This window comes from Tinamus guttatus, unplaced genomic scaffold, assembly GCF_059628265.1.
Source record: "Tinamus guttatus ecotype Peru unplaced genomic scaffold, ASM5962826v1 Tinamus_guttatus_pri_ptg000602l, whole genome shotgun sequence".
In the NCBI taxonomy this organism is placed as follows: Eukaryota; Metazoa; Chordata; class Aves; order Tinamiformes; family Tinamidae; genus Tinamus; species Tinamus guttatus.
The window spans coordinates 2,115,656-2,135,668 of NW_028289136.1; the positions used below are offsets into that span (position 1 = coordinate 2,115,656).

The window sequence follows — 20,013 nt, forward strand, 5'->3', positions numbered from 1 at the left end:
GCATTGAATCACAAAGCAGACACACTTCTGTTTGGATATATAATCATGGTCAAATACAGGCAGTTTTTCAAACTAGTTGACAGACACATGACAGCTTCTTAAAGGGCATGTTCACTCCTGGGAATAGTTTTTGATGTTAATCCGAAAAGCTCCCCCTAGTTTTTCCCTGTTATCTCTCCCAATTCACTTCCTCTGAGTAAGCAGCGTAGAGCTGCAAACAGATACCAACAGGTACGAGCCTCTATGCAGCCAACTTGCAAGCAGCCACTTGCTTATGTTCCCTCTCTTCCATTTCTTCTTTCATCTGAGTTTCTCCGGCAATCTGCACTCAATAGTTATAGCATTGTGATTTTTTAATTTAAATTTTCAAGAGTTGAATGAGCAGTGTAACATTCTCATGTTTTCTCGCTGTTCCATGCTCAGGGAAATACAGAGATAATAATAAAAAATCTGAATAGAATGCAATCTTGAATTTTAAATGCATTATCTTGTGCTTTTGTTAACAAGATATGCATGAAAAAGGATCTTCTTATCCTCAGAGTTCCTCTTTTGCCACTTATACCTAGCTAAATTCATAATCCTTTGACACATCACAGTGGATTAACCGATAAGTAAAGAGAACACAAATCTAATTTGTTTAAGACCTTTCCTGGTAGTTATTTATTTAAGGCTGCAAGCCACAGAAATAAGGGGAAATCACAATTCTATTCCAAGCTTTCTCAATGATTTGCTAGGTGAGAGGGGGCAAGTTATTTTGGTTCTTGCCTCCTCCCATCAGTATGTGTATTATGTTCCTTTTCTCACACCAAATCACTTTAAGAGCTGAGGAAAAACTCAGACTAAACTATTATGATGATGCTAGAAAAACAGAGAACGCATAAAAATGCAGCAATAACACAATCCTGAACCTCTTTTGACAATCACTAATTAGAGTAATATTAGTGAAAATATAGCATACATTTGCCAAAAAAACGAGCACAGCACTGCCTTAGTGGTTTTTAACTATGGAATTTAGATAACTGGACATCCACGTGCTCTTAGTCCTCCAAAGGTGACTGACAGTAACTGTGCTTGTCTAAATATGCTCAGGTTCCACTTACAAAGATCCACACTACTACAGAAAAAAAAAAAAAAGTTCAGAAATTGGAAGACACTAGAAACAAGATTCCTAGAGAAAAGGAATGAATGGAATAGCTACAGGTCCAGGCAGCTCACCAGGGCAATGTGCCTCTAGGCACAACTACTTTCCTTCCTTTGACTCACCCCCTCACATCAACCCTCTTTCCTTTTGAGTACAGCACAGGCCCACACACCAGAATAACCTTAAAATTCAAACTCAAGGCACCTCAAATTTGTCTCACAATCCTGCGAAAAAAATTACGTTCAGCCTCATATGCAGTAACAACATGATTTTTGTATAATTGATTAAGTAGAATTCCTAGGACCACAGGATCAGTCTGAAAGTATAAGTTTTTAATCACTATTTTATCCAAGACCCTTTTTATTTGGTTTTTAGACTCCTAAACCCTTTAAACGTCAAATTTCCAAGTTTCCCTTAAAAAAAAAGAAAGAAAAGAAAAAAAGACGATAATTTCCTGATTCTGTAATAGCTAAGGAATTCGTATGACCCAGTCATTTGTGTAGACAGATTTCTGAGAAAAATATCTCCATGGGAATAAGCCGATGAGAAAGTATAAATGGAATGGATGATTTTGACATAAAACAGTATCAGTCATGATTGTTGGAAAAAAACATATTTTGGGGGTCCTTACTCATTTCTATATATATAGACAACTTTTCATTATTCTTTTATTAATCTTTTAAATTATGTCATGCACTTCTAGTTCCATAAGCTGATTACTTCTATTTTCACAAAGTACAATGATTTTTTTAGACGTATGTTGCTGTTAAAAGCCAGAATATCAATTATGATCAATAAATGTGAGTAGATGGAACTGCTGGGATGGTACATTGGAATTCCTTGCTCTACATAGGCCAGACCTAACTGCCTCTGCTAGTGTATGTTTGCTTTGACAAAAACTCAAATAAAATACAAAAAGGTCCTGAACCATATATTATTAGACTTCTTTTTTCTTTCAAATAGAAAAAAAACACCCCACAATTCTAAATTCAGAGCTTTTTTATTAAACCATAGATGCTAGCATTTGGACATCTGACATTTGCAAGATTGAAGCAGAACTTTTTAAGCATCAAAAGTCTTAAAAGATCAAATGGCTAAGGAAAATTGCCCTTCAACTCAGTGGGAATGGTTGCTGCTTCTAGAGGCTTTATATTCTCTGTCTGTCACTGACTTGAAACTCAAAGGTTCAAAGTAGCATGGTATGCAGCATTCAGCAAAAACTAATTTTCAGTCAGTCCCAAGATTATTATATTCACATTTAGTAAAAGCAATCACATCCAAAATTAATAATTTTATATTCCGTAAAGTTATCTACCAAAGGAAAACAGAAAAGTGGCATTTTTTCCCTATGATATGTGCCCATCTCAAAAGATCCCACATCTTTCCGTGTTCTGTAAGCTCGTGGCCCGTGGCAGTGTGCGCGGCTGCGCTCTGCAGAATTGCACGTGCAGTTTCCCTCAGCTGCGGCACCACCACATCCCTCTGCAGATGTTGGGCTCCGCTGCCAGAGCCAGCAACCTGCTTTTAAGGCCCAAATGTGGCTTCTGCTTTGGCAGGGGAGATGTAATGCCTTCAAAAGAAACAAGTAATCAAACTCTCTAGTCCAAGGGATATACCAGTGGAAAATATATTGACTGATATTGAAAATATATTGATATTCTCTCTACATAGGTATGTATTGTTGGCTTCCCTTTGTCTCTTCCTATTGTCTCCAGGTATCCCTGCTGGATCAGAGGGGTCAGACTAGATGATCTCTAGAGGCCCCTTCCAACCTCAACCAGTCTGTGATTCTGTGTGATTCTGTGAAAATCTCCTCTACAATCAGAATTATGCAGTGTATCACTTGCCACACTAGTTTTAGAAGTGGATGCACTATTCTAGAGAGTATTATGCAAAAATAGTAGTTATTAAATATCTAAAAGGTCAGGAAGGCATTACAGAAACCTTCTGTATGTTCTGTAATTAAATGTTCTATTTCTTTAATAAAATAAAGAAAATGTATGTTATAAAAATTAATACAGTCTGAAGTAGCTGATATTTTTTTCTATTTTTTAAGTGGTGTTGTAGGAATAAAGACCATGAAGTGATCTAAACCCAAAACATAAAAGTCAGAAAAAAGAAAAAAAACAAAAAAATCACCTTTTCCAATTTCACAAACAGTTTTTATGCATAAAGCATGAACTATAGAATCAGAAAATAATTCAGTTTGGAAAGGACCTCCGGAGGTCACCTAGTCCAACCTTCTGCTCAAAGCAGACTTCTCTTCCAAGTTATATCAGCCAAGCTTTGAAAAACTCCAGAGACGGAGATCGCACAACTCTGAGCTACCAGTGACAGTACCTGAGTATCCTCATTGAAAAGACCTTTTTTTTTCCTCTCATTCTCTGTTGAAATTTCCCTTGTTGAAACCTCCAGTTACCTCTAGTCCTTTCTCAGTGTATGTCTGAAGAGAGCTGAGCTCTGTCTCTCCTAGGAGGTTGTGGAGACTGCAGTTAGATGTCCCCCAACAATCTTTTCTCCAGGCTGAACAAACCAGCATCTCCTCATGAATCATGCCCTCCACTGGGCTTTCCTCGCTCTGTAAATCTCCCTGTGGCACTAGGGAACCCCAAAATTGACTCACTGTTCTAGGCATGGACTTATTAGTGCTGTATAGAGGGGAGAAATCTCTTTTCTTGCTGCCCTGCTGCCTGTGTTCCTACTGATGCAGACCTCCATGTGCTGCCCATCATTGCTGCAAGGGAGGCTGCTGACTCATGTGCAAGCTGTTCTCATGCATGTACAGGGGGGTTGGACTAGATGATCTCCAAAGGTCTCTTCCAACTTTAATGACTCTATGACTCTATGATTCTATGTGCAATGCTGCTTTCCAGCTAGGCAAGTGCCCAGCCTGAACTATCTTGGAGGGCTACTCCATCCCAGGTGCAGGACATTTGTTTCTTTTATGAAGCTCCTGTTGACCCACTGCTTTATTTGTAAGCCCACACACAAGACTCACAAGAGTTTGCAGCATTAAGTCTATTCTTGCAGATCATTTTCACTATCCTAGTTTGAGACACTTTACTTAGCTCAGCTAGATCAAAGGTACTTCACATAAAATACAGTAAAAGTGATTTTACATCCTTTTCTGATTTAAGAGCACATCATAGATTTAGAATGCAGTTGACAGTCCACATTACTATTTAATATAAAGTAGCCATAGGCAGAGTCTGAGATAAAAATGGACACCAAATATATGGACACTGTATATTTTTCCTGTCTGTAAAGACCTATTTCCTACTCCCAATGAATTTGAAATGGGGCTTCTGCTAGGGACCTGGGTTGTAGCCATTCTTATTGGACATTACTGCCTGCTGTTGAGATTTCGTTTGTACAGAAGTGGCCTGGGTTGATAAACACATTGTTATGTAAAACTAATTATCATGTAAGCCAGGGAGAGTGCCCCAGGATAGCTCTTCCCCTCAGTAGCCTATCAGTAAAGATCAGTGATAAACATGTTCCTGGGCGTTCCCCAAACATGACAGGATCTGTTGCATTACTAGCACTGTAGCAAAGAAGAATTCTTAGCAGTGAAAAGAAGGAAAGGGAAATCTTCAACAGGTAAAATATTGTGAAATAAAATAAAATTTTGCCATCCTAAACCTTACAAGGTTGGAGTACACAGACTTTTTCACTACTGAAACTGCAAGTGAGATCTTTTGGGTGATTTCTGCCTCTTTGCTATAAAATACTAAAAAAAAAAAAAAAGTTCTATAATGATGTAACAGAAATACGTCAAAAAGGAAAATTTTAGGATGTGATTCTTCTCTCCTAATTTAGACCTTACAGTTACATGAATCATGATCTAGAAATGCCTGTTTTTCTTCACTGTCTGTAAGGGGACCCTAAGATGACTAGCTTAGAGGTAGATATCCAAATTTTAGTCATAAAGGTACATGAGATGATTCCCATTCCCTTTGTCTATAATAACATTTAGACCAAAATTTTTTCAATCACTGGCATCTACCATTACTCTTCTTCACAACCACAGTTAAAAGGACAGTCATTTCCAAAAAAAAAAAAAAAAATCCTCCTCAATCGCTAAATGAATATAAGAAATATCCTAAACATGCTCCCAAAATTGGCAAAATCCCCATAGTTTTAACTTTGAGTTAAGGGACAAAGTTTTGCCAAAAATATTCCTGTTACCATCTGGTCACATTTCATGATTTTTAGACCATCTGTATTTGGCAAAGAGCTCAAATTCCAGTGCTGAGATCATGAAAGCTTCAGAATTTTAGCTCAAGTTTTCTGAGCCTTTTTTATTTTACTTTATTTATTTTATTTTTTGTGAGGATCAGAAGTCTTTGCAACAGACAGATGGGTGGCAGTTTCCATGGTAAACAGAAACCTTCCTGAATTTAGTCCCCTTCCAAAGGGAAGCCCTGTTACTTCTTGCGTGAGATATGTTATCAGGTACTCGAGAATTACAGCTTATGAGTGATACTCTGAGCTATAGCAATTTTCAAGACCATTCTCAAGATATAGAGCACAGCAGTCAAATGTTCACTGAGGGAAAGAAGCCAGCTGGAAAGGGCAGAGAGCACACCTTGCTCCTGCTGTCCAAACCAAGCAGGAGGGTCTACAAAACCTGGGGACATGACGAGCTGTGCTTATTTAGGGATAGCTCTGTAAGCTGGACAGTCTAGGTAGCCCTGTGTAGCTCCAGGCACAGTCTCTTAGCCATGAACCTACAATGATTGAGCACAGAAGACATTCATGCTGCTGTACCTATTTCATCATTAGGTCCCCATCTTGCCTCTTGCACTAAATGAAATGACTGGTAGAAAGATGGAGGTGGCCAGCGATTGCCTCTTCATAGAGGCACCGTGTTTGATTGCTTAACTAACTCTAACTTAATTGCTTTCACCTACTTAAATCCGTTCTCCTACTTCAGCAGACAGGAGATGTCCTGTCATTTACTTTCGCCCTCCGTGTGAAAGACTCAGTTCACATCCAGGTACAAAGAAGTTTAAATAAAGGCACTTTTCATTTCCAAGCATACATAATAAGTTAGTCTTTACCTGAGTCTTCCATCCTCTGCTGCAGCTCCTCCAGGTATAATCTTAGTAATAAAAATCCCAGGATCATCCCCAATGTGCGGGTTATCTGTTCCTCCAGCAATACTGAACCCCAGGCCAGAATTCCCCTGAAAAAAAAAAAAAAAAAAAGAATCAATAGAAAATGTGTCACCAGATGCTAGATTTCTCCAGACTTCAGCAGACGTTCGGGAGCAAAGTACCCTTGCCTGTCCAGGAAAGCATTTTATTTGGCAACACCATACTTGCAGGTGTGTGACTCAGCCAGAAAAAATGCTGTCAGCTAAAAGAACACAGGCTGCAAACACAAAGAACTCCCAGAGTTAATGGCGGAGTTAATGGATGCTCCTATAGAAATAGGATTTGACCTAAATTTAATTGTTTTCAAAGCGTTGCATAAATTAGCCATATGAACTGCAACATGAATTTATTCAAGTCAATGAGACCTAGAGGCTAAAACCACTTCAGAGCTTCTAAAAGCATAGAAAAAAAAACCTTAATTTATAAACAAAAAGCAGTGAATAACTCTGAAGAATTTCAGCATACCACTTACTTATCTGTCGAAAAGTGAGCATTATTAATTAAATGATCATTGCATGCAAGTTTTCTTCTACCTTACTTCTTTGTTAGAATTAATTGTTTGGAAGATTCATTATAGGGGGGTCTATTCAATAATCTTATTTATTATTAATACTACTTGTGACAACGCTATGACAGAGACTGCCTTTCCATTTATATATATAAATAAAATGGTAAATTCAGTTGCCATTCCTCACACATAATTCTAACCAGCAGTTCTTACCTATTTTTGGAAATATATATTAGTTACTAAAGTTTTTGAAAACAATAATAAAATTAATGCAATACTGTATTCTTTTAGTTTCTCTCATTACAAAATATTTTGAAATTACATATTGAGCCTTATCACTTCAGTATAAAGCTATTGCTGTTGAGTGAAGAATATGTCCATTGCTGTGGATGAATTAGGTTCACTGCAATATTTTCTTTTCCGTTATTCAACATTTCAGCTTATTGCACTGTCAGCTGTAGACAAGTATCTGCTTCAATCATAGAGAGAAAATTGCTAAAAAAAAAAAGGCAGCATCTCTTTTTATTTTAGCAAATCTCTTTGAGAACTTTTGATTACTTTTTAACCTTTATTTGAATTGATATGTCAGGCATGTGATGCATTTTGTGTGTGGGAGCCTGCATGTTGCCTGTATGCAATATGTCTAATTTCAAATGCTGTTATCAAGATTCTACATTCACAAATGATGCAGTTCTCACTACTGTAGAGATGTCCAAGCAATCTGCAGCGCTGCTATCAGCATATAATTGTGTATAAATTTAAAAGAGGGGACTAATATATAATCCAAGGAGAAGGATTTACGACTACACAATCTTAATACTTCTAGATGAGTTGTAATATGAAAAACATTTTAACACTGAAACACTCTGTATATATTTTTCTGTAGAGTTAATACACTTCTTCAGGCTAGCATTATAAATTTATGATTTAATCTCCCTTTCATCTTTAGAATCATCTCAGGCTCAGCTTATTTTCCCAATATTTTAAAACCTGACTAATTATATGGCTCAGTCAACACTAACTTGCACGCTAAAAATACTTCAAGAGTACTTTCCGGTAAGTTTTCCTATATGGCACAGTATCACAGAATGATCAAATCACAGAACAGTTGAGGTTGGAAGGGACCTCTAGAGATCATCTAGTCTAACCCTCAAGCAGGGTCACCTAGATGGTCACCTATTATATATGACATTAATCTCCCAATACATAAGAATGGTATAATGCATGCCTATACACATATCAGTAATCTTGGAGTAAGAGCCTTAAAACATTGTTAAAAACATGAGCATAAACTTTAAAAAGTTTATTAGAATAATTAATACTTTAAGAAAAAAAGAACTAGACACAAATAAGGAAATTCTTAATTTTTTTCTTAAATCCAAAAAGTTTTTTTTTTTTTTTTAATATGCATTAACCTATGATTCCTGATGGGGACAAAGGAAGAGCAAGATGGCAAGGTGGTATCTGGATGCAACTTTGAGTTAGGAAGGGCAACACAAACAGATATAATAAAAGCGCTTGCATGAAGAGCTTTAAAAACTATAAAAGCTTTCCTGTTTTGTGGGATGTGCTTAGCTGTTACAATTATTCACGTAACATTCATTCAAATTCCTCACAGGAAATAATTTTTGAGAAGGTTTCACATCTTCAGTGCACTCGTCCTCCTACTGTACTCTTTTCCATTAACGTTTTAGAGTGAAAAATACAGCAATGCCCACAGTAAGCAGTGATGCGGCAAAACTGCAGGAGAATCAGTGCTAGTCCTTGACATTTATCCATAAATGTGCATCTGCTAGAACTTCAAGACCATTCCGATTCTGCCCCTTAGGAATAACCTTTTAAAAGAGCAGGCCAGCCCTCCTTACAGGCACTTTTGTATCCCCAAAATTGCAAGCAATTATTCTGGCTGCAGTCCTGGACTTGATCAACAGGATATACAAGCTGTCACGCAGGAGCTTGCTCAGCAGTTAGGTATATCCCTGCAAGGCTTTCTTACACCAGAAAGTTAGCTGCAAAATTTAAGTGCAATTCCACATTTTAGTTTCCTTGTGGTTCTTGAAATGTCTGCATCATTTATATAGAAAAAAATCTTTTCTCTTTACATGTGGTCACTTCAGGTCATGGTTAACATGGCTCAAAACATGGCTCCATCACACATGGGAAACTAGCCTCTTAACAGACACGGGGTGAGATATAGTCTAATAGGAAAACTGTGGTTAGAAACCTTTGTATTCAGTTCTGAGCAGCTATGCTGATATAGAGAGTTCTGTCATTTCCCTCATGCTTTGCCTCCTCATTTTTACCATGGAGGTTCATGAGTGCGCCGTTATATTAAAAATTCATTCTGGTTATAAGTTCCAATTAATTCCTGTCTACTAACGTTCTGCTTCCTGACTCTCTGCAAAGGTTAGCTTCCCACCCTCACCCCCATCCCATAAAATCGGGTTAATCATCTACACCTTCCAAGGTTTTCTTGGCATGTCCCTCTCTCCCAGTCATTTTGTTTACCCATTAAAAGGTATGCCTTTGTTCAGGCCACCGCAGCAGCTGAGGCATCACTCACTCACTGGATTTTCTGAAGTCGTGTATTCATAGTTTTCCTCATGCTGACTCTCACATTTGGGAGGGGTTCCTCATAAATACCTGTCAAGTTAATTTTTTCGAAGCCTTGCTCCTCTAGGATGCTTACAAAGCAAGTTAGCAATGAGCTCAGAGACCTGGTGAGATGCAGATATATGTTTAATAAGACCTAATAACAGCTGATACAGAAGAGAAGAGGTGTAAAGCAGCAGATGCCTTCCTCCTAGGAGATATCCATAGACATTATTTAATTGAGATTCGTTTTTAAACCTGAATCTGCTAATCTGTTTCTTTTCTTTGGTAGAAGCGGTTAAGCCAAAAATCCCAAAATCCCAGTCAAAAAAAAAAAAAAAGGCCAAAAAACCTAAAGATCCAAAACTCTGAAAAATTCTTGAACAAACCCACAGACTTTAATGGTATTTTTCAAACACCATTATTTGTATTGCCAAATATGTAAGGGGTCCAGACCCAAATCATTTTTATGTGCAATTTATATCAGCTCAGTTCTGTCCTGACCTAAATACTGCTGCTGTTAACTATCCCTCTGTCCACGTTCTCAATTACTACTGCTGCAAAAATCTCATATAATTAATTTCTGATTATACTGGGAAGACTTGTATAAAATTACTCAGCTATAGATGCCTGAATATACACATATATTTTAATTTGTAGTTTAATTACTTACTAGTTTCCTTGCCTTTTATTGCAAGGCTTCAAACACAGACAAAACCTGACAAAGGGAGTAGCACAGTATAGCACACCTAATTTGGCCTAGAAATAATTAGTGTTGCCTCCGTGTATTCCATGTTGCGTCTCTCAAGATTCTCAGGGAATTTACCATCATGCTCAAGTTTTACTTTTCGACCACGGAAATTCAGGTGCAACAAGGAAACCAAGAATAATTTCTATCAGGCTGTTCTCAAAGTCCTCCTCCTTGTTCTCAACTGAAATGGAAGGTCAGTCTTATGGTCCTCTTATGCTTTACTGCAGAAGCCTGCCTCTTTTATGACTTTTTAAGGCACCTCCACAAGGATCACCTGAGCCTTTTAATGCTCAGTCTGAGAATGGAGGGGGTCTATCTGTAATTCTCCTGCTTCTGGAGGAGCAGACAGCCTCACCTTTGACAAACGGACAATATCATTTTAGATGACTTGTGTTCTACCTTCTGTGAACACTAAAATGTAACACTTAGGGTCAGAATAGAATAATAGACGATTCTCACACCAAGGAAAGAGAATAAAACTTGCAAGTTCTGACCACTTTGAGTCTTTTCCCTCCAGACTTGTTATACTACCAACATAAAGATCACAGAAATAAAGCCACAATTCCCAGAAGGCAATGGCTTTAAGTACCCTGGAGAAGACCTGGAGACCCATCCTTCTTCTTACATAGCCTTTCCTCTTGAGTTTCCTTCCTTTTATACACCATTATAAGCAGGTTGCATTTTGACAGGTTGCAGAATCTGTATATTGTCACAGCTCAAAAGTGCCCAACACCGACTTCTTGTGGAAGTAGAGTTAATCAACAGCGAGAACTTCTGAAGCTATTTTCCCTTGACAGTACAGCTCGCTGTGGATGACAGTTCTCCATCTGCTTCTACAGATGATTTCCTCCTTATTGTGTTTCATTTTGTTCTGTTTCTGCTTGAGAGTTGCCTTAAAGGCAGGGCTTGATTAGGAAGAGTCCAAAGTCATTCAGTCTTCTGCAAAATTGCAGAAGAATAAATACAAGAAGTGGAAAGCTGATCAGAAATGCACATCAAGAGCAGACCAAATTCTCTCCTGCACAAGGGCCAGTTGATTTGTATCATACCAGAGTAAATAGGCATGTACCATCATATGGAAATTGTGTTTTTTAATTTATTTTTTTCTCCATTCTAATCAGTAAAGTGACAGGGCTCAATATTTGACACATGAGCGTTACAGACTCTCTTTAAGTTATCTTAGTAATTTAAGGAATTTAAGGAAGTACTAGCTGCAACATCTCCTTGTCATGACAACATACTAGGAAACATAGGTCACTGAGTCTGTAAGCCAGCAAAAAGTCCAATATAGAGTGAGGATCCATATTTCACAGAATGTTTCCTATTGCGGAAGTTATTTCAGGTGACAATCTATTGTCACAGCCTCTTTTACTAAACTGACTTATGTATCAGTATTTCTCACTTACTGGTTTAAGGGAACCATTTGGCTCAACAGTTAAGGTATACGTCAGTGTTAACAGAGCACTAACATGAGGAGTGAACTGTACAGGTAAGACATCACAGAATTACAGAATCACAGGATGGTTGAGGTTGGAAGGGACCTCTAGAGATCATCTAGTCCAACCCCCCTGCTCCAGCAGGGACACCTAGAGCACGTGGCACAGGGTGGCATCCAGGTGGGTTTGGAAGATCTGCAGAGAAGGAGACTCCACAACCTCTCTGGGCAGCCTGTTCCAGGGCTCTGTCACCCTCACAGGAAAGAAGTTCTTCCTCACACGAAGATGGAACTTCTGTATTTCAGTTTGTACCCATTACCCTTGTCCTATCACTGGCCACCACCGAGAAGAGTTTGGCCTCATCCTCCCTACAATCACCCTTCAGGTGCTTGTACATGTTGATCAGATCCCCTCTCAGCCTTTTCTTCTCCAGGCTGAACAGGCCCATCTTACTTAGTCTTTCCTCATAAGATACATGCTCCAGTCCCTTAATCATCTTCACGACTCTATGCTGGACCCTCTCTAGAAGCTCCATGGCCCTCTTGTCCTGGGGAGCCCAGAACTGCACCCAATACTCCAGGTGCGGCCTCACCAGAGCTGAGCAGAGGGGCAGGATCCCCTCCCTCGCCCTGCTGGCAACGCTCCTGCTGATGCAGCCAGGATCCCATTGGCCTTCTTGGCCACAAGGGCACATTGCTGCCGCATGGTTAACTTGTCAGCCAGGACTCCCAGATCCCTCTCCACAGAGCTGTCTTCCAGGAGGTCAAGCCCTAATCTGTACTTAAAGACATGACTTAAGCCTACCATGTCCAAGAAAAAAATTACAAGTTTCCATCGGAGACCTTTTTTTCTCCTTGAGAATAAGCCTAAATTCAAAGACAGTATGACGGAAATGTTTGATGACTCTTCCTCTAGGTACTAAGGAACTTCACTTATCCATAAAGAAGACATACAGAGACAGTTAAGAGCAGTCACAATATAAACATTTGTGGATGAAGAATCCAAGTCAATTTGTGAGATCACATAAAAGAGAATCAAAATTCTTGACACTTTCTGTCTTTGGTGGGCGTTGCACTTGTTGCTGTTTCTTTGAACATCTTCAAAGTGTCATAAACTTTTGAACAAAGGTCATAGGACCGTAGGGGATAATTCAATAATAAATAACTCTGTGATTTATAATCTTGCAATAATTGTTCTGTACTTCAAAAATTTCTGTGATTTCACAAACCAAATGTTAGCGAAAACAGAATGTTATGCATTGCAAAAACCAGAAAGGGAAAACACTGCCTAGATGCTTATTCTGAATAGTTTATCTAAAACATTACTAATTTTATCTCAACATGCTTGTTTTATTTGTTTTGCCTCCTGTGGTTTTCCTACCTACATCATGTTTTTACAGGAAAAAAAAAACACGAAATGTTTTTCTCTCTCACTATTTTACAGATGGCTTGAATTATCTCAATTGAATTGTATGATGGCTTGAATTGCTGCCTAAATTTGCAGTTTTTGTCAGAGCAAGTTTAGTCAAGAAAAACCTCACAAAATGATAGCTGACTCATTCCTTAATACATGCCATAATTTTTGTCTATCTTCCTTTATTACAGCTTTAAAAGACCCTATCAACTTTGTTGCTTGATCCTGCTTAAAAAGTTAAGTCTGTTGAAATCTACCATGGGAATTACTCCTTCAGATCTTTATCAGCACCGAAGCTTTGTAGATTCAGTCATAACGTGCCTTTTCTGAATCCAACCAACGCTGGCTTTCTCTTGTTTACGTGATTTTTCAAAACACACTGACACTTTTATCCTCTGTAGCTAGTATTGACTTTGTATAGACTTCACAGAATTTCAGAATTTGCCACGCACACATCAAAATCCCATAAAGCTTTTCACCTCAGTTTACTCTAAAAATTCATTCAGGGCACTTTGTCACCATGAGTAAGTATTGTGCTCTTTTCTAGTAGTGAAGTATGTTTGGGAATTATGCTATTTTTGTTAAAATGGGCAAGGTTTGATTGATTTCGTTTAAGTCTTATAAAACAGCACTTTTGGGTATAAGTAAATGTGTATTCACAATCTACTGTTAAGGTTATTTCAGACAGTAGAAGAACACAGACATTACTTCCAGATGAAGCATATTCAGAGACATAATTCAAAATTTGACCTTTTCCATACATTTTAATAATTATTTTTAATCTTTATGTATCTGTGCAAATGAAATCATACTTGGAACATTTCTTATTGAAAATAAAAAGAAAAATGAAACTAATACTTATTTTCTACAGGTATACAAAAACTTTGGCTAGCACACTCAATCAAATTTATTGTTCACTCCAAGATCTGTCTCTCACAAGGTCCCATTTTAATAACAAAGCCTTTTTTTAAAAAAAAAAAATAGGAGTACTCAAGTGCCAGCTAAGACTGCTCACAGATTTGGTTCATCTTAGCATTCTTCCATCAGGTTATTTCTGGGTCAAGTTAAAAAAATCAACATCTACTTTTTTAAAACCAAAAACAAACAAACAAACAAACAAAAAACACCACCACCACCAACAAAAAAACCTTACTACCATAAACCTTACTGTTTTACGGTATTAATTTTCCTCCAGAAGTACCCAACAGCATGAGAAAGTGAAAGCTGAGAACGAGGCGAGTTTAGAGAAGTGTTGGGGACATTTTTTATGGCAAGAGACAAGGGCAAAAAAAGCCACTCAGGAGTGTGGGGGAGGAAAGTTAATCAAATAACATAGCTACAAATGAGAGAAGTGGTTTTAAGTGCTGACCTTAATTGATGAAATAGAAGCAGACAAAAATTGGCTGCTGTTCTGAAAGTCTTTCAGAGGCTCTTTCATTCTCTGTACTAAAGCCGATAAGCTTACTTAGTTTGGCAGCTAAGACGCTTATATGGAGTGAATACCACTAGATATGCCAAGTCCAAGAAGATCATGATCATCTGAGATTCCCAGGAAGATCAGGATATGTTAAATACTTCCACGGAGTTTGTTCAACAATATTTTTCTCCACAAAGTAGTTCTCACTTAAAAAAATACAAGCTGTCTTTCACCATCTGACAGGGCAGCGATATGGGATTTTTCTATCCATCACTCAGCCGTGTGTTGCTCAAGAGCAGGTGTGTTTTACCCATCGCTCAGCAATGTCCAGGTCAACAGCACAAAGCCAAGTTAATGTTTCATCCCACTGAAATGAACAGGTGATTTTATAATGTGCCAAGCACTCTGAACTAACCTTGGTTTTTGATTTAAAAAATAAGCATAAAACTTTCCTATTCAAGACTCTAATATCTTTAAGTCCCCACTAGATTCCACTTTGCGCTTCTTTCAGAATCTGAAATTTGTATTAGCATTGTTTTTGGATTCTGAAGAAAGACAGAAACACATGAAATTACAAAACTATTCCTTGCCATATAGTAAGTGATTCAGTGGCTAGCTCCCATGCTAACACCAGGGCATTTTAATCCTGCTTAGCCTGGCCAGAATGATAAGGAAAGATGCAAATCATTCAGTGGTGTTTTCAGGTATTTGTACACTCCATCTTATGCCATTTTTTTTCCTACTTTTTTTTTTTAATCCAAAGCTCACGTTTCAAAAGTCTAAACATCAAAACCACCTTTCTGTTTCATTTGGAGAACAAAGACATTTGCATATTTATCAGTATGATGTTGAACTCTTTTGTACTTTCAGATCCACTCAAAAGTAACATAATTCTTGAAATTCTCACTTCTCCCACATATGTTGGAATGCTCCCCAGAGCCAGAGTCTTGAGACTCTGCAGCTATATTATGCTCCATATGGTGCAGATTTTCATTTCTGATGCCATTTGTTGTTTTCAAGCCCCTTATCAGGTTCAGCACATTTATTACAAAACCACAATGCACTAGACTACAACTGCTTCATACGCTTCCTCTCACTTGCTCTCCGTAGAGGGACTATGTTCTCACAGCTCTGTTTAGATGAAGTACATTATTCAGGAAGGAGAGTTTTAAAAAAGATCCGAGGCATTTATTTTTCCATAATACATGTGACATCTATGAGACTGTAAAACAGCAAATAAATCGAACCAGTTCCAAAATACTGCCATCTCTTGAAGAAATGCTCTGTCACATTTTGGTGTGTGCAGCAGATAGATAGATTGATGCAAATGTACGGAAGCCAACTCTCTTCAGGATTGGTTTTCGAGATCTAACAGTTTTACATTTCCTATAAAGTTTTTTATGTATTCATTTTATCTCAAAATGCCAAAGTAATGAACAGAAGGGAATCATTAATTCTTCTTTTTAGCTGTGAAGCTCAGTGGGTACTGCTTTTTAAGATCACCACTGGTGAGGGGACCAGCACCATTCCTCCTCTGACATCTCTGCTAGGTGCACATTAACTGCTCTGAGCAGCACCACACAAGGGTTTTTCTTCAACATACTTCTCATCTTACTACCCACGGCTGTCCTCATGGGCCTGCTCTCACCGGAACATCATGATCTTGCCAATTCTGCCTCATAAAGGGAAGTTAGGCAACGAAAGTTAGGCAAAAGTTATCCTCGTGTAGTTAGTTAAAGATCAAGGATCTCTAAAGGTCCCTTCCAACCTCAACCATTCTGTGCCTCTGTGCAAGCAAAACAGACACCAGGTGATGGAGTTTATGGACATATGTCATAACGCAGTGGGGAGGAGCACGTGGGAGAATAAAAGTAAGAACAAAACACTAGCGAGAACTGGAGGCAGAGCAAAGCTTATTTGAGAGACAGGCTACTTTTAAAATTTTGATATGATTACTATTGGATCTTTCACAATGAAATACCAGTAAAAAATGAGAAAATTAACAAATTTAAAATCTCGTAACTGTATCATAGTGTTAGATAGCAAACTCCTGTACGTACAAGGACACAGGGAACAAAAATAAATAATTCAATCCTATACAAAGAGAAGCTGAAAATCCCACTGAGCATCTTGAGACAATGAGCAAACCCAACACTTTCCTTGGTTAAACCGGTTTGTAACTCGGTGGAATATTGCTGAATGCATAAAGGTGTTTTGCTGCATGGACTATGCTATAGCACTGCTCTGTAAAACAATAAAGAAATTTGAGTCTCTGAGTATTAAAGGTACTATAATGAGCTCAAGTCCTAAGTTATTGTCTACGATATTGTTCTTTTCCATTAGAATCTCAAATCATCAGATATGAAGTGAATATATAGGATTTGTTCCCATTTTATGATTTAATTATTTTAGTGTATTTAAAACATATTATGGCCTAAAGATACTGAAAGATATATATGATTAATCATTTAGATTAAAATTCTGTGATGTTTACATGCCTTGTAAAATTTTGATAATCTTTTCTCTCCAAGTTTTATTCAACTCAGCATCAAAGGCAAGGGAAATGAACGAGTATAACTCTTAATTTCCTCCTCATTCAAAATGATGATCTTTGGGATAGACAATTTAGAAGAAGAAGCTAAACCATTAATGAACTAAAAGGCCCTTAAGGGTTTCAAATTCAAGCATAAATCCTAAGGGCAAATAACCGAGCTATTTTTGATACTGTACAGTTTACCTTGCCATCTTTGTCTTATTCTAGTGGCTCAGCACAGCCTGAGCCCCTTGGCATAATCCCATCTTTTAATACAAATTAATGCAATTTACAAAGCATTTTTTTATTATTTGTTTTCTTTTGAATAATACTTAAGACTTTTCTTTCAGGTCAGGTATCATGATCCTAAACTATAGATTTTAGTGAAACAAAGAATGATAAATAGCATAAAGTGAAATTAATTATTCTCTGGTTTTTATAGACACATATCTAAAACTTGTTTTTTTTTTCCACCTTTGTGTGGGCTCTACTTTATTAGGACATTAGGCCAAGTCAGTGTCCTTTTTTATTATTATTCTTACTGAACCTGACTGGGATGACTCTGAGCAATCTGATTTAACTTCAAAGCTAGCCTTGCTTTGAGTGGGAGCTTTTGCTAGATGACCTCCACAGCCAATCCACCAAAGAGAATTATTCTCTCATTCTATAAAACTCCAGTTTCATTAATATTAAGCAAGCTTTCAAAACCTACTGCCTGTCTAGCAGTCAGTTATAGAAAACTTCCTCAAATTTATCTTAAGAATTACATGACATTTAAAAGTTTTGCATGGACATGTCCCTACAAAACTTGCCTTTTCCAAGAGCTACACTTGTACATTCTTAAGAAAGTAAAGAGGATTTCTTGATATGCTCTCTATGAATTTCAAATGAAAATCATGGTTAAAACTGTACCTTGAATAACTTCGAAAAAGTTCTTTTAAACTGAGCGAATTAATTTTGTCACATCAGATATACACAGTACCTATGTCTTTACATTATAAATATTAAAATAACAAGTGTCTTTCTGGGAGAAGGAGTGAAGAGGAATCCTTAGCCACCTGCCAAACTTGGTTAGAAACATCTCCTAGACAGTGTTTTGCTGCTTTTTTAGAAATAAGGTAATATAAGACTCATTGTTCCTTTATTCATATCGATGCCTATAGAAAGTCTGGTTTGATAGTGTTCTGAGTGGACTTTTTCCATGTGTAAGTCGATATACAGAACACTGCAACACACCTAGGCTACTATTCTACTTTTCTGTAACCTGGATATTATATTAGGTATTATTTTTATTAGAAATTCAAAGGAACTCTAAATTCTCATATTCTATAAGGGATTTATGTTATGGTATTAAACCATACAAATATATCTAGACAGATATTAAAGATATAATCTATTATAACCAGATACATCTAGTTATTTGTTAACTATATACAGTTATATTTGTTACAAGTTGGCCAGAGCATATTTTTTAAGGAAAAAAGCAAGATTCAGAAAATCGTCACTATCCAAATACGCTTTCACTTTATATCAGGCACTGGGAAGATCACACTTTAAGGTGCCTATTTTGCTCACAAAGAGGAACTTATCCAAGGATAATAGCAAGTTTGACAAGTGAAATTTTCAGAAGAATCAACCTGTTTCTATATTGATATCTGACATAACCACGACCTGCTTCAGAAGATGCATACAGGCTACAGGAAAATACTTCTGAAAATCCAATCTTTTATCTGTATTCCTAGCACAATAGGTCTAGTTTTCTTAGCTCTAGCAGTAGTTTCCTGTCACTAAAGGCCTTTTCTTGTTGATTGATTTTAAGAGTAGCCCATCTCAGAAATAAACCTGAAATTCCCATTGCTGGTAGCATAAAAAAAAAAATAAGGTTATTTCTACCCCGTTGCAATACATTCCACATTCATTCCCCAGACTGCAAACTAACAATGCAAAAATAAAAGCAGGAAGAAATAGCCCTTCAGAAGGGGAAGTGGAAACTGTGTGAATACTTCAGTGATGCAAATGGGTGAGAAAATTGGCTTATAAAACAGTCACAGAAAAATAAGTAGTACACTTCTCATAGTAGGCCTTCCTAAACTAACTTTCCTTTTTGACACTGTCAGCTAAGTAGAGAGACAGAAACAATTTCAGTAGCGGTGAAAATTAACTCATCATTTCTAAGCATCTTCCAAAGCAAAGTTTCCTCTCCCTATTTTTGCCCTAAACATTAACTATTGCCATTTCAAGACTTTTTAATCCTCATATCCACCTCCTAAAGCCCAAAACACTCTCTCAAGAGCTAAGGAGTTGTAGCAGAGTAAGTCTCTGGTAAGGTGGCTTTGAGGGGGATTATGAAGCTGGGCACTGAATATCATCCTAAGCTTCTTGACTAACAGCAGAATATATGGATCTGCAAAAATGAAGAAAGGTACAAGATCTTTTTTTTCATGGTTATATTTGTTTTATATAAAATAGGTGGTATTCATTTCACCTTCAGACATGCTCAGTAGATGTTCAGCTGAGCGAGGCGGCCTACCCACCTCTCTATGCAAGGGGGAAAGAGCCACTTCTGCGGTGCAATTCATCAACATGCAAATTGGTGCAAGTCAAAATGTTTCACATACATTATCAGTTGCAATCAACTTTCATTTAATAGTTTCTTAGACCTGGCATGCAATTTGTGGTCTAAAATGAGAGAGAAAATTGAGGTAAGGAAGGGTGTTTAAAAGCAAGGAAGAGAGAGAACGAGATGAGAATATCTAAGGGCTCAGTGAGGAGGAACTCATCCAGGCTGCCAAACCTGACGGGAACTGTCTTTCTGGAAAAGGCGGCACAGGGGCTTACATTTCAAAGGAGTGCCTTAATCACCAGCCATGCTATCTCTGATCTAATGAATATATAAGTGTATATTCGGAGTGGAACAGGTCCAACAGGAGGAAGGCACACCTCCGCAGAGCTAGGCGTTCATCAAGGACAAACCCCTGCTGCAGATCAAGCCAAGAAGGCACGTCAATCCCACTTTCCCACACCCTGCATAAGAATTATACTCGCTAATTTGAACTGTTTCCT

At 37.6% G+C, this 20,013-nt stretch overlaps 1 protein-coding gene across 14 annotated transcripts in view; it reads right to left on the reverse strand.

Annotated features, from left to right (window-relative positions):
• The window catches only part of DLG2 (discs large MAGUK scaffold protein 2), a 946,755-nt gene that overhangs the window by 312,180 nt on the left and 614,562 nt on the right, over positions 1-20,013 (reverse strand). For all 14 annotated transcript variants that reach the window (XM_088534958.1, XM_088534959.1, XM_088534956.1 and 11 more), the window contains one exon: positions 6,205-6,329. In XM_088534958.1, the coding sequence (XP_088391084.1) occupies positions 6,205-6,329 (125 nt within the window). The remainder of the gene's footprint in view (positions 1-6,204; positions 6,330-20,013) is intronic.